Genomic DNA, 14,826 nt, shown 5'->3' on the forward strand with positions numbered 1-14,826 from the left:
TTTTGCTCTTAATATAGGATCATTGAAGACAGGTTTTTTGTTATTGGAATAGGTGAATTCTTACTGATCTATTCTCTGAAAGAACTGGACATGATAAATGTTCATCGTCCAGTTCGAGCATGAATCAAACGAACTTAGAAAAGAGGAAGGGAAGAAACGTGCCATTAGATTATAGAATCGTTATGACTCATACAGTAGAGAAAGAAAACTGCACAGGAGGAGGGATGAAGAAAATGACATATATTTATATATTCTTAGGCCGAGACTTATGGAACTTCAAACAAAGTTTCTCAGAATGCCAAATCTAAGTACTCTTTATTTTTTAGTCCTGCCAAATCTAAATACTCTAGACTAGTGTTTGCAAAACCAAAGGCCTGGCAAACTCAAACCAAACTTGCCAAGAGCCCAAGACTACCAAACCCAAACCAAGCATTGGCCAAGTGGAGTTTTTTTTTTATTCCCTCCAAATTTAGGATTGAGACTCGAATTCGAGATCTCTAACGTAGCGTTTGGTGGGGAGACAGAGACGGAAAGACTGAGAGACTGAGACTAAGAGACAGAGATTGAAATAAATCTTAATATTCTGTTTGGTGCAAAGTAGGAGACAAAAATTGAAATAAGATTGAAACTCTAATTTAATTTGCAAAAAGGTAAAATTAAAATTAATTAATTGAAATGATGATATTTTAGGTATAAAATGTTATTAAAGTTTCAGTTTCTATCTCTAAAAATTTTAGTCCCCTGTGTCTCTACTTTTTTAAGGTAATAAAATTTTGGGGACATAAATTTTAATACTAGAACATGAACCAACAAACATGATACTGAGTTTTAGTCTCAGTCTCAGACTCATAAATTTTAATACCAGTCTCTCAACCAACAAACTCTAATTTTACTATGTCATTTGAGTTATATCTCGTTGGCACCAACTAGTTAATCAGACGCGAGCCCTTCCTCGGACGAATTCCTCCTTTTGTTCCTCAGCCTACGGGGTATTAGCAGCCGTTTCCAGCTGTTATTCCCCTCCCAAGGACAAGTTCTTACGCGTTATTCACCTGTCCGCCACTGGGAACACCACTTCCTGTCCGACTTGCATGTGTAAGGCCAAGTGGAGTTTATACCTTAGAAGTTTGAACATATTACAAATAAGTAAAAAATTAATGACTTTTCCTATTGTCTCTCTCTTATTTGTCACCTGGTGACTTTTTCATAATTTTTCACTTGATTATTATATTTGTATTTTTCTATTGCAGACAGAGATAGACAAGATAAATAAAAAATAAAAAACTAGCTAAGACATTTTAAAACTATCTTCCTAATCAAAGAGAATAATAAGAAATTTCTATGTAAATAGATAATGTGAAAAAAAGAAAATGCTCCAATGAAAGGAGGATGATCCTGCAATCCTTCTGTTTTTTCTGATTTGAAATATGAATTTTCCCGTCTTTAATAGAGTTAGGGGTGTAAGTTACCGAACCAAACTGAAATTTATCGCAAAACCGAACCGAAATTTACAACAACCGAATAAAAACCGAAAAAAATTGGTTTTTTTGGTTTTTTTTCCGATGTAAACCGATCGGTTCGGTTCGATTTTCGGTTGGCTCGACAGAAACCGAACCGAATCGAACCGAACCGCAGAAGTGGTTAGTAATACGTTGAAATGAAAATTTTAGACTTAACAAATGTGTTTGTTTTATGTTTAGTTGTTGGAATGAGTTGAAATTGTGTTGAATTTAAATGTAATGTAATATTATTTTAATTTATTGATTGTTTTGAACATCATTTTACTAAGATTAATGTTCTATTAGTTAGGATTTAAAAACCGAAAAACCGACCGAACCAAACCGTTTTTGGTTTGGTTCGGTTCGGTTCGGTTGTTGCGCAAACAGCAAACCGATTGATTGGTATTATGTAAAAACCGAACAGATCGGTTCAATTAGTTTTTGATCCAAAACCAAACCAAACCGAACCGATAACACCCCTAAATAGAGCGGTGATTTTTTACTGTCTTTTGTTCTTCTTTTTTCATTGTGATTGTAGCCAACCAATTTTTGGCCAATATATATATATATATATATATATTTTTTTTTTTTTTCCCCTGATCTGGCACTTTTTGTAGTGGCCCAATATTATTAGATTTCAGTTCTCCAAGACTTGCAATTGTGATTTTTGGGGTTTGTTGCATGAGGATAAAATTATAGGAAACATTTCAGGTGTACCGGGTACACTGGTGTTCCAGTTATTTTAACCGTTGATTTTAATAAATATATATTATATATATTTTTTATAATTCAGATTAACGGTTAAAATAACTGGAACACCGATGTTCTCGGTACACCTAAAATATTTCTAAAATTATATCTTGCCATGTAACCGAATAAAAACCCCTCTCTTGCCATGTTATAAAATTTAATTAATTTATTGATTTTACAACTCTTTTATGCAACTCTACCTCTTAGATTTGCAACTCAGCTTCATATGAATATTTATTAAGTGAAATATCCTCAAACGTAGGTTTCTCCACTTTTTCTTGAGCTTGTCCATTTTTCCTTTGATCTTTGCTTTGTCTTCATTTTTCATGTCATGATTTTCTCCTCCTTAATACTCTGCATGATTTTTTCATAGATATTCTGCATATATAACTTCTGATAAAGATCAATTACACACACCAAAGACATCAAGTAGTATTATGTTTGTAATTATCACAAAGCTTATCTCAAAATAATAGTTTGAGCTAACACTCTTCCCCTTGCTAATGAGAAACATAATCCAATGAGAAGCAAGTATGTTATACGATCATGGAGTAAACTATCAAAATAGTACACGAAAGTTCGTATCACCGATAAAATAAACCAAAACATATGCTAACAACAAATAAGCCCTCGAAATATTTAAAAACACGACAAAAAAATAAGATATTAAAAAAATATATATATATTCAAAAAAAGATTTAAGAGATCAAATTTTGATGCAAATTTTTGTAATTATTATTAAAAAAATAAGATATTTTCATCCTTAAAATTTGATAAATTTTTGTCAAGTGAATTTTTTTATGAAAAAAATCTTGAGATCAAATTTTGCTCCGAATTTTTTTGTGCACCTTCTGAATATGTATTCAAATGTTGCCATCTGTTACTTATAAAAAATATAATATTTATTAGTTCTTTTGTCGAATTTTTAAATTATTCAATGACTATTTTGTCGATAACATCTTTCAAATATTTTTTTTGTCCGTGATTGAATCTTTTGGATACCGAATTAGTAGTTAAGCTGTGATCCTACAAACATAATGCTTTGATTCTTCTCTTACCAAAAAGAGCAACTATAGTTATACAAGGATAGTAAGAAAATAAGTATTGGTATATATCATGTTATGCATATACACTTTTTGTATTGTGAATGTATCTTTTGAATCACAATTACAATTATCAACCTAATCTATTTACACTTGCTCTTCCTATCTAGTAGCTTCAACAATTACATCTCAATATTCTTCAAACTACAATTCTGATCTCTTTGGTTTTGGCTATTAATTTGTTCTTGAAATTTGGTGCCATTATTTGCACCCATCTCATGATGCTGAAGCATAGATTCTGCCCATTGGAGTAACCTAGTATAGGCCTTAGATGGGAACCGAAATTGAGGTACCTGTCTATGCTTATGGAACTCACCCTTGTCCATCCTCCTATCATAATCCTTGATGGTCAAGGCGAACCCCATTCGATTGTCCAACTTGCGCTGGTAATACACGACGGCCGAAAGGCGAGGGAGGCGAAGCTTCTGGTTCCAATAAGTTGTTTGGAACAAAGGGCTATTGATCATGTAGTTTGCTTGCTTGTTAAGGCAACTAAAATGTGGTAGCACTTGTGGAGGAAGGCGTAAAAAGATGTCGAAGATCACATCATTACAAAGCTCAGTAGGTGGTGGCAGCGTCGGAGGAAGAGAGGAAGAGCGAGGAGACGGCCGGAGGAGGGATTGTATGAATTCCACCATCCATTTCCAGCATAAGGATAATGGCAATGTTGTCTTCATTGCAAGTTTGAGAATTCTACTATAACAAAAAGAAACATAAATGCTATTGGATTTTAAGCCAAGCATTGTTGAAACTTGAAATAAAGGGTTTGTACTTGAATTTTAATGCTTGATTTATATTATAAGATTAAAAATTATGAGGTTGTGAGCTATTGGAATGTGAAGGTCAAACGTTCACTAAGGAGACAAACACGGCAAAGCAGAGTCAATGCATGGCATTTTTTATTTTTTCATAAAAAACAAATTGTTGCATGGTATGTAATCCTTTTTTTTTTCTCTTAAAATAAATCAGAGGATAAGAGTGGCATTTTTTCTAAAATAAAACAATAATAAAAAATTGTAACATGCAAAATTTGTCTGTTTGTGTTGTATTATGTAATCTTTTAATAAAATTTACATATAACATATGATTCCATTACATTGCAAATTAGAAAAAGAAGGGTAAAAAATTGAAACAGTGATGGCCATCATGTTGCTCTTCAATAAACAATTCAATCAGCAACATGAATGCTACACTAAGATGAACAGAACCGAACACACAAGCAACATATAAAATTAACCAAAGAAATTTCCACACTTTCTCTTCAACTCTTTTCTCCTTTTGATTCTATGTCTTTGTAATTCTCTGACATTGTGGAACCACATTCTGTTTTGCCATTGCCACTAGTCTCTTCAGTAAAATCACTCGCGACGCGTTTTGATTCGCCAACTTCTTGTATTTCGTCGAGAAATTCTGGATTCATGTCCCACTTTCTGCTGCTTCTGTCCCACAAAGAGTGCCTTAGAATCGAAGCAACTTGTCTCTCGCCGCTTTCTGTTTGAAATATCTTGCTCAAATCCACAGACACATCGGTTAATCCACTACCCTTGTCATTGGTAAGTTCATCTTTAGAATCACTTCCACCCTCTTCTGAGTCATTGTAAACCGGCCATGACCTTCCTAATTCTAAGTCGCCCGGTGGTTTTCTCATAAGAGGACCCTGGTAATCGACACCCCTTCTTTGAGATGAACCTGATGGATCCTTCGGAATTGCAACCTTAGCTCTGAATTTGTTCTTGGACGGAGGAATTATAGTGCAGAACACTTCTTTGAAGTTCTTGGCTATCCCTTTATTGTACGGATTGACTAGTTGTCGGTCATATCGGTATCTAAAATTTTCATAAGTAGACTGCAAATAGAGCAGGAAAAAAAACCTTATGATTTACTCAGGTTAGAAGACCAAACAGAGGATGTTTAATCATTCCGGACGTTCCTATAGTTTCATTAAATTTCAAATAGCTCCCTAAGTTTAAAAGTTTGTAATGAAACTCTTGTACTGTATAAAAAATTTCGACTAGATATATCTATACTTTAGACATTTCTAATTAAGTCCTAATTCTATACAAACTTTTTCAACTAGGTCCTCTTAGTTTAAAAATTTTGTGATCAAACCTTTATACTGGATGATAATTCGCTGGTTTTTTCTGAAAAAACTGTTTATTACAAATACAAATTTATCGCAAAGTTTTTAAATTAGAAGAACTTGGTTGAAAACTTGCTCATATTGTATATGGACTTAATTAGACTGTTCAAATTATATAGAATAAAGACTTGCTTACAAACTTTTAAACATAGGAATCTAATCTAATTGAAAGTTAAGTGAAAACTACAGGGAATTCTAAAGTAATTAAAAAAAAAAAGAGAGACAGGTAAATATTTCGTAAATGAAATCTATCATATTGTCACATATAGAAGAACATCAAGAGGGGCTCACACCTGGTTTGTGCTGATGAGATATGTATGTAAAACAGTGAGCCCGCCAACAAACCAGACGGAGATGAAAGAGTAGACAATTAGCGCAATTGAAGCAGGAGTTTTGATCATTGCTTTCCAGATTGATATCTCCTCAGAATCCTTGATCCTTGTAATATAGACCCAGCTAAATGCATGTATGTATAAGCAAAGAAGCGTTGCAGAGAAGACAAACATGTAGTAGAACCTATAATTTCGCTGCAGCCAAGTACATAAAATTGCAGTTATTGTCATTACATTAACCTGCAAATTTTGGCCACGGATGATGAAAAGATATGGCCATGGAAAATATGATCATCATACAAACAAATAATAAGTAGCCTTGCTATTGGAGGCAAGAAATTGCTCAACCGGCAGAACCAATTCTGTTTAGCCAGTTTGCAGATTTCTGGCCAGTTCAAGCGGTTCAATGGTTACTTTTTGGGATAACCATTTTTTCAGTCCAACCAAACTAGTGGCCCGGTTGGTTCCTTGTTAACTTGGTCAATCCAGCCGGTCTAGTCTAATTCTCAAAACCATGATAATAAGGATCCCTACTTAGTGCTTTTTGTCAACAGATTACAATAGTCAAGTTTTCTTCCTCCAACATGGTGCCTAGTCCTTGTGAATAGTAATTTTGATCATATTCATGTCTACTTTTAGGTAGGCCATAATGGCAGCATCTGAACATAATAAATTGGGTAAATATCCAGTTAAAAATTGTTGCTTAGTGATTCATAATTGCACAAGAAGGATTTCATGCAAAATTCATAATGCTAAACAGAACACAAATGACAAATACGAATCAGAAACACAAAAAACGGTTCTAAATCCTATCATTAAAAAGTAATGAAAGAATGAGCATTACCAATCCAATACACTGACCCACCCATGGGCAGTGATGATCAAATCGCTCCACACAGTTATCGCATACTGAACAATGAGAACAACGGGGAGGTCTATAGAGCATGCAGGTATCACAATATTTTACTTTCACGGATATACCATTGATGATCACATCCTTTGTTCGAGGCAAACTTAGCCTTTGATTCTGTTCATTGTTGACATTGGCACTCCAATCATGAACATCTGGTTCTGGAGGACGAGTATTTCGAGGCACTATGCCAGGATCCCTTCCTGAGGTCAGTAGAAGGGCGGTCAAAACCTGGGAATACATTTTAAGACTTTTAAGAGAACAATGGTCTATGAGAAAAGAAACATAGTGCTTTCACATATTTGAATAATCTTTTTTGAAAATTGTTATACATTTGAGTATGGAAAATAGAAGTCTGGGCTACATTTTTTTTTCTTGGATCAGATTAACTTACAAAAATGGTGTGAATAATAACTATGATCATTATTGAATATCCTGAGTGATGAGAAAAATCGTCCAACAATTTTCTAGCTACAAAAGCACAGAATACAGCAACAGGGGCCACAATAAGAAATATTGTCAGAAATATAGACTTTATATCTGGTCCAAATATAAACCTCCCGCAGCATAAAAACTCCTGAAAAATAGAAAAGCCATGAATCAAAACACAAGCTAGTAAGTAAAAGCAATAAAACAAAAACTTGATCCTTGTACAATACAGATAATACATGTTAAGATGTGAGTTTCCTGATACGTGAACTCCATGAATGAATTTTAATAATCGACACTCAACAACCAATAGAAGCTTGACAAGAAAAATATGCATTCAATACCTTTTCTTCTGCTGGGACAAGATGACAGTGTCATAAACCAACTCCCCCAAAAACTTAAGCTATTACATAAAGGCACGTGAATGGTTCATAACTTGGACAATGCACAGACTCATCCTAACTTGTGCTGAAATTCAATTCGAGGTAACAAAAGTCGAACTCTAGAGTCTAGATCTTATGATCATAGAAGTTCTGATGATAGTACAATACCATATCAGGATTCATCTCTAACCAAAGCTTAAGCTAAAACGAATGATTAATTAACATTTGAACTTAAAACATGGTATGATGCTATATATCAGTATAAACAGGTTGCTCCTAGAACTCAAATTTCTAACTGTATCAACTATCACTATTCATTAACACACACAAACACACATTGATGATTATTCAAAATGATTACTGTTGATCTAACTCATAAAATCAATCCAAAAGATAAATTCCCAAACAACTGATTTCACCTCACAAAAATTTTTTTTTTTTTAATTAACAATAAGAGTCAACGAACAATAAAGTGAGAAAATTCAATTAAGAAATGGAAAATTCAAAAGGCTAATTGTAATTGAACTGAAAAGAAAGTGATTGATGAAGAGGAACACAAAGGAACGAAAGTCAAAGGAAGTATTTGGCTTACATTACTGCCTTTCCAGATTCGATAAGTTCTGATGAGAGAAGAAGAAGGAGCAGTTGCAGAAGCAGAAGTGTCTCCGGCACCGTCACCGTCGGAATTCGGCGGCGGCGGCGGCGCCGGAAGTTGCACTGGATGCATTGTTTGTGAGTAATTGCTGAATAGAATCGATGGATCGATGACGCGATGAGTCAATCACAGAACCCAATCAGAATAAAAGGTCAAAATTTCAAAGGGAAAGGTGGCTTTTTTTTTCATTTTTTTTCTTTCCTTTTTCTTTCTTTGTATATTTTGTTTATTTTTATGAATTTAATTTTGATGTCTTGAGTTAAACGTTTTACATAATCATATAATTATATCGCACATAATTAATATAAAATTAAATGTATGTATAATATTATTCAAACTAAAAATACATTAAAATTAAATTATATTTTTGTATATAAAATTTTATATTTGGTAAAAATACTGAAATAACGATAATGATATTTATTTTAGTATATATTTGTTGTTTATTTTTGTTTTTTGTTTTTTTTTTTACCAAAGATAAAAGACTCGAACTCGCAACTTCTTAATTAAGTATGAGAAGATTATGCCATTTGAGCTATTATTTATTAAGTATTTTTTCTGTTATTTATTTGTTTTTTCTATTAAGTGTCTATTAATTAAGGCTTTTATTTATTAAATATACAAAAATAATAAATAAAGGATTAAGTAAAATAATAGACATCTTTCACCCTAATAAAAAGGATTTTTTTTAAAAATTTAGACATTACAAAAGAAAAAGAAAAATTATGAATATATATGATAAAGAATCTTTCATGAACAAAAATTTGTACAGCAAAATATATAAAGACTGACAAACCACAGATTTATTAATATTTTTTAGGTAGACTTATTGCTTTACCAGTTTTGTTAATAAGTTTTCTTATTAAAAAAATATAAAAAATGTATTAGAAATTTCTTTGTAATATTAGTAAAATACGGTTGACTTTTTTATTTTTTTGGGGTATAAATTGCATCCTCATATATAATATATTTTTATAGAATTTAATTTTTCTTTTTCATCTCAGAATAATTGTTTATTTGGAACATGTAATCTATTAATCTAATAAACAATTATTGTAGATAGTAGAGCCTTCAAAAAGACATTAAGTTGTAATTAAAACTCATATAGTAAGTACTTTTTTTTCTTTTACATTAAGTATCAAAATTAATTTCATATATCTTCTATTAAATTATGATGATTCTGACCTAATTAAGACCTCTCCTTATTCTTATCTGTATTTTATATTTAATCGGAAATTTTTGATAACCAAAGAAAATCAACCAAAAACAGCAATAACTTGTCTTATTTAGTATTCATTAATTTTTACGATAATTAATTAATACTAAATAAAACAAGTTCTAACTATTTTTTTTTATCTACCTAGCATATTTAATATTGTATAAAATTTTTACTCGAATTTTCTAAAATTAAAAGAAATAGACAAGAAAAAAGCCAAAAGAAAAGGTTGAGTGTTGGTTAGATTTCGGTTAGGTAGGTTTATTGGTTGACTCTCTAACTTGCTTCAAAGTTGAATATCTCTTCAAAGTGTTACTTTAATTAGAAGAATAGCACCACATCGTTGACCCATATTTAATTTTTATTGTTGAACTTCCATTATATAATTTTGGAATGAGGAGAGTATTGTTTTAATTTCATCCTTAACGCTTAAAATATCTAATTTTTATTTTAAATATTTTTTATTTTATTTTAAGTTTTTGGTCAAAATTAAAAAGTTTTTTTTTTCAATATCTTTTCCTTCATTATGAATTTATTTTAGACAATGATAAAAATCCTAATTATATTGGTTATAGTAATAAAAAAAATTAATAATTAAATAAAAAAGTATTTTTAAAAGAAAAATATTTAATTTTGATTAAAAAAATTAAAATAAGATAAAATAAAATAATTAAAATAAAAATATAATATTTTAAATATTAAAAAATAAAATTAGAACTTAATTTAAACATTAAAAACTAAAACATTACTCATTTTAAAAACAAGAATCAATTCAAATAAAGATTATTATAGTTAACTAATAATAAATAATAAATTGCATTATGTTAATTTTGAACTTCATAAGCGTGACATGCGGGCAACATATTGAGTATGACTTTTACTATAATAAGATAAGAAGAATTTTAGATATTTTAAAAATATAAATGTTTCAGTAGTTTTATTCATTTATTTCGTCAACAAGATTTTTCAAAATCTGTCTGGGACCAAGCTGGAAGTCTACATATATGACATGCTCGCCAAGACCGATCTATAACAGAGGAAGCACTCGCTAAACCCCAAACAAGAGAGGTCCTCTACCTATACCTATCTATAACAGAGGAAGCACTCGCAACAGCGCTTATCCGAGAAGACGAAAATAAGGCCCAGTGACCCATCTACTTCATAAGCAAAGTCTTACAAGACACAGAATCGCGCTACTCACGTCTCGAGAAACTCACATTTTCACTCCTCACGGCATCCCGTCGTCTCGGACAATATTTCCAGCCCCACCCCATTACGGTATGAACCGACCAAGCAGTCAGGCAAGTCCTGCAAAAGCCCGACCTAATCAAAGGAATAATCGGGAAAGGAGCCTACAAGCTCGAAAAACTCGACGGAACCGAGATCCCGAGAACCTGGAATACTGCCAACTTACGGCGATATTACACGTAGGAACACTCCCTCCCTTAAAACTATGTCTTTCACTTATATTATTTTATTTTATTCTCCTTGTATTATTTTAGGGTACTCTTTTCCTCCCCCCAAAACGGAGGGTTTTAACGAGGCCCAAACTTAATAAAATTTCATTTAAAAACGCACTTGTCCTGCTTCGTCCGATATTGCCGTAACGGCAAAAAGAGTAAAACGGCCAAACACCCGGGAATCGATCACCCCAAAGCCAATAAAACGGATATCCAAACAATAAAACGGATATCCAAATAAGTAAACGGCTACTCGGGAATCGATCACCCCGAGGCCAATAAAACGGATATCCAAATAAGTAAACGGCTACTCGAGAATCTATCACCCCGAGGCCAATAAAATATATCCAAATAACCAAACGGATATCCAAATAAGTAAACGGATACTCGGGAATCGATCACCCCGAGGCCAATAAAACGGATATCCAAACAATAAAACGGATATCCAAATAAGTAAACGGCTATTCGGGAATCGATCACCCCGAGGCCAATAAAATATATCTAAATAACCAAATAGATATCCAAATAAGTAAACGGCTACTCGGGAATCGATCACCCCGAGACCAATAAAACGGATATCCAAACAATAAAACAGATATCCAAATAAGTAAACGGCTACTCGGGAATCGATCACCCCGAGGCCAATAAAACGGATATCCAAACAACAAAACGGATATCCAAATAAGTAAACGGCTACTCGAGAATCTATCACCCCGAGACTAATAAAATATATCCAAATAACCAAACGGATATCCAAATAAGTAAACGGCTACCCGAGAATCGATCATCCCGAAGCCAACAAAACGGATATCCAAAAAATAAAACGGGTATCCAAACAACAAAAATGACGGTCCGAGATCGATCACCCCAAAACCAATAAAACGGATATCCAAACAATAAAACGGATATTCAAATAAGTAAACGGCTATTCGGGAATCGATCACCCCAAGGCCAATAAAACGGATATCCAAACAACAAAACAGATATCCAAATAAGTAAACGGCTACTCGGGAATCGATCACCCGAGGCCAATAAAATATATCCAAATAACCAAACGGATATCCAAATAAGTAAACGGCTACCCGGGAATCGATCATCCCGAGGCCAACAAAACGGATATCCAAAAAATAAAACGGGTATCCAAACAACAAAAAATGACGGTCCGGGATCGATCACCGTGAGGCCAACAAATCGAAAATCTAAATAAGCTAAATAAACAAAGTCTTGAAATCGGCCCACCAAGAGGCCTAAAATAAGTTCACAATAACGGCCTAGAAAAGGCCACACAAAACAAGCATGAGCTGACGGTCTTCCAACTCGCGAAAAACCGGACTGACCAACATCCCGCCAATCAGTGCAGGATGACGTCACGCCCTTTCTAGGCTCCTCACAGTCTCCCGAATTACAGAGAATTGGACTCTCCAAACAACTTAGCATTGAGACCAAGTAAGCATGCTCTCATGCTCCAGGGGCAACTGTTCCAGACCCGATCTCCGGGCCCTTCCTCGGAACGGTCATCAAACCCGGCATGTGATGAGACGCACAAAAAATGCGGTCCTCGCCTGACCATAAAACGGCTAGAAACTCCCCAAAATTCTCGACCTTGATCGGAAAAATCAAACAACGATCTCCTTGTCAAACCACAACGGCGAGGAAAAGGTTCCTCCAGCGATGAGACCGAGCACCCTCACTCTCTCGCTCCGGGGGCAACTGTTACGGATCCGGCCCACGGATCCTACACCCGGAACGGTCTCCGAACCCGGTTACCAGGGTCTGACCCGCTTCGCCATTCCAGAAGGCCCGGAACCAGCCCACTAGAGCTCCTAACCAACTTTCGAATTCAAACGTCTCCCTTATATTCACCATCACCTATAAATAGAGGACCCAAGTCCCTCCAGGTATTCATTCATTCCTCACACCTTATACCTCTTATATCCATCATGACTTGAGCGTCAGAGTGTCTTTGCAGGTATCTCCCCCCATTGCTCCAGTCAAGTGATCCGGCATCCGCCTCAACCCGCAAGTTCTCGATCCATCTCTCAACCCGTACCAGAGACATCTTGTACATATAATATAGATTGAAATTAGCAGTTAAAATTACTTAAACACTGATATTTAAAAATTTTCAATAGTATATTAGTATTCTTGACACAAGCAAATGATTTTCTACTTAAGTTACAAAGCCAATTTGTTATAATTTGGAAAAAAATGTTTATGGGGTTAAAGGTGTTGGAAAAGATTTTGAAAATTTGTTTGATATATAAAGCGGTTTTGGTCAGAAATTTTTTTTTTTATTTGCATTTTTTTATTCACGTTATTCTCTAATTCGACAGGTCAAAGATTAATCTGTTACAGATCTGAACTTCATTTAAGGGTCTGTGGCTTGCCAATAAATTGTTGTATGTATAAGACGAGATTCGAATCTTCGATGTCACTTGACCAACTCAAGTTGTGTTTTTTTTTTTTTTTTTTTTTTTGGTGAACCATGCACTGTTATTTAAACTGGGCTATCTTATGCAAAATCTTAAAATATGAGATGACCCAACTAATACCCACATTTTTTTGCCCAAATCATATAACAGAAAAAATATCCAACAAAAACAAACTGGCCCACTGAGAATTAAAGAAACAGAACTCGGACCCAAAAATTACAATCCAGAATGAAAAAAAAAACTTTTGGACTCAGTCCAAAACAAAAAAGTAAAATTGTTGAACATCACCACCACAATGCTAAGTCCCGTTTCGATATAAAAAAAAAATCACCACAATATTAGAGATATATGAATATTTCAAGTCCAAAAAATAAAAAAGAGATATATGAATATTCATTTGTATGCTTAAATTTTTTAAATAAATAATTTTGTAATATAATATCAGTGTTAAAAATGTCTATAATACGATCATTTTTATCCCAGAAGAAATAAATTTAGCATAAAGACGAACTAAAAAATGAAAAGAAAAGATGGACAATAATTTTTCAAGTCTAGAGAGCATTATCTTCTTAGTAAATAATTTTTCACAAGTTTTTGTGTTTTATGCATTATTTTAAATATAAAAATAATAAACTAATTAGTAATATATGTATATGATGATGATGTTGCACAATTGCACATACAAATTTGTTCACGTTTTCTTGTATGAATATATATAGAAAAATTAAATAAAAAAATAGAAGTATTTGTTATACGTTGTAATATCATCGTTGCTTCCTAAACCTGATTGATGGAAACAACAGTTTTGGATAGCAATTTCTGAAAACAACACAATAATAATAATAATGAACGAACAAACACTATTTCTTTATACAAAAACTTTGCCACATTGTTACTATCACTGTGCAGTTCCCATAATTGAACATTGTCTCGATGCAACACTTTATCATTTAATTTATTTTCTTAATTAAAAAGTACTATATATTATATATAATATTTGGTTATTTACTACCACTTAAATACATATATATTTTTCTTATTAAAAAAATTTCCAATGATGGCCACGAATGCCTAATAATACAGTGGTACGTGTGGACTTCATTGTCTTTCAATTTTGGAGTTATCTTATATTCTTATTATATATATATATTATAGAAATCTAATTTTTAATTAATCAAAATTTTCATATTTTTTTAAAATTTAGAGATTAAAATTCGGATTTAAGATAAAAAGTAATTCAAAAAATTAATTGATATTAGTTGAAAAAAATGCTCACTAATTTACTTATATATATATATATATATATATATATATAATTTTGGATTTTTATTGTCTTTTTTTTTGTTGACAACGATATATATCTCCCAAAAGTCTAACAAGTTAAAGATTAATTCGTCGCGAATCTAAGCTCTTTTTTTGGTTGTCCACGGTATTCCGCAGCCCGACTGGCTAAAGACTAATCCGTCGCGGATCGGAGCTCAATTTAAGGGTCTGCCGCTGGCCAATGAGTTGCTGCA

General features: G+C 33.0%; 1 protein-coding gene across 1 annotated transcript; it reads right to left on the bottom strand.

Moving 5' to 3' along the window:
- Positions 1–4,366: 4,366 nt before the first annotated feature.
- Positions 4,367–8,457, bottom strand: LOC112771393 (probable protein S-acyltransferase 6). The gene is made up of 5 exons (XM_025816121.3): positions 8,139–8,457; positions 7,129–7,311; positions 6,669–6,965; positions 5,786–6,019; positions 4,367–5,198 (listed from the first exon to the last, which is right to left on the bottom strand). Exons 1-5 carry the CDS (start codon positions 8,271–8,273, stop codon positions 4,614–4,616), a joined length of 1,434 nt encoding a protein of 477 aa, XP_025671906.1. The 5' UTR covers positions 8,274–8,457; the 3' UTR covers positions 4,367–4,613.
- Positions 8,458–14,826: the final 6,369 nt, after the last annotated feature.

Source organism: Arachis hypogaea, chromosome 18 (genome assembly GCF_003086295.3).
Source record: "Arachis hypogaea cultivar Tifrunner chromosome 18, arahy.Tifrunner.gnm2.J5K5, whole genome shotgun sequence".
Lineage (NCBI taxonomy): Eukaryota > Viridiplantae > Streptophyta > Magnoliopsida > Fabales > Fabaceae > Arachis > Arachis hypogaea.

Coding starts and splice junctions, on each gene's coding strand:
- LOC112771393 (XM_025816121.3), bottom strand. CDS start 8,273: ATGCATCCAGTGCAACTTCCGGCGCCGCCGCCGCCGCCGAATTCCGAC. Junction 7,312..8,138: donor GAATCTGGAAAGGCAGTAAT/GTAAGCCAAATA, acceptor TCTATTTTTCAG/GAGTTTTTATGCTGCGGGAG. Junction 5,199..5,785: donor ATCTCATCAGCACAAACCAG/GTGTGAGCCCCT, acceptor CTCTATTTGCAG/TCTACTTATGAAAATTTTAG.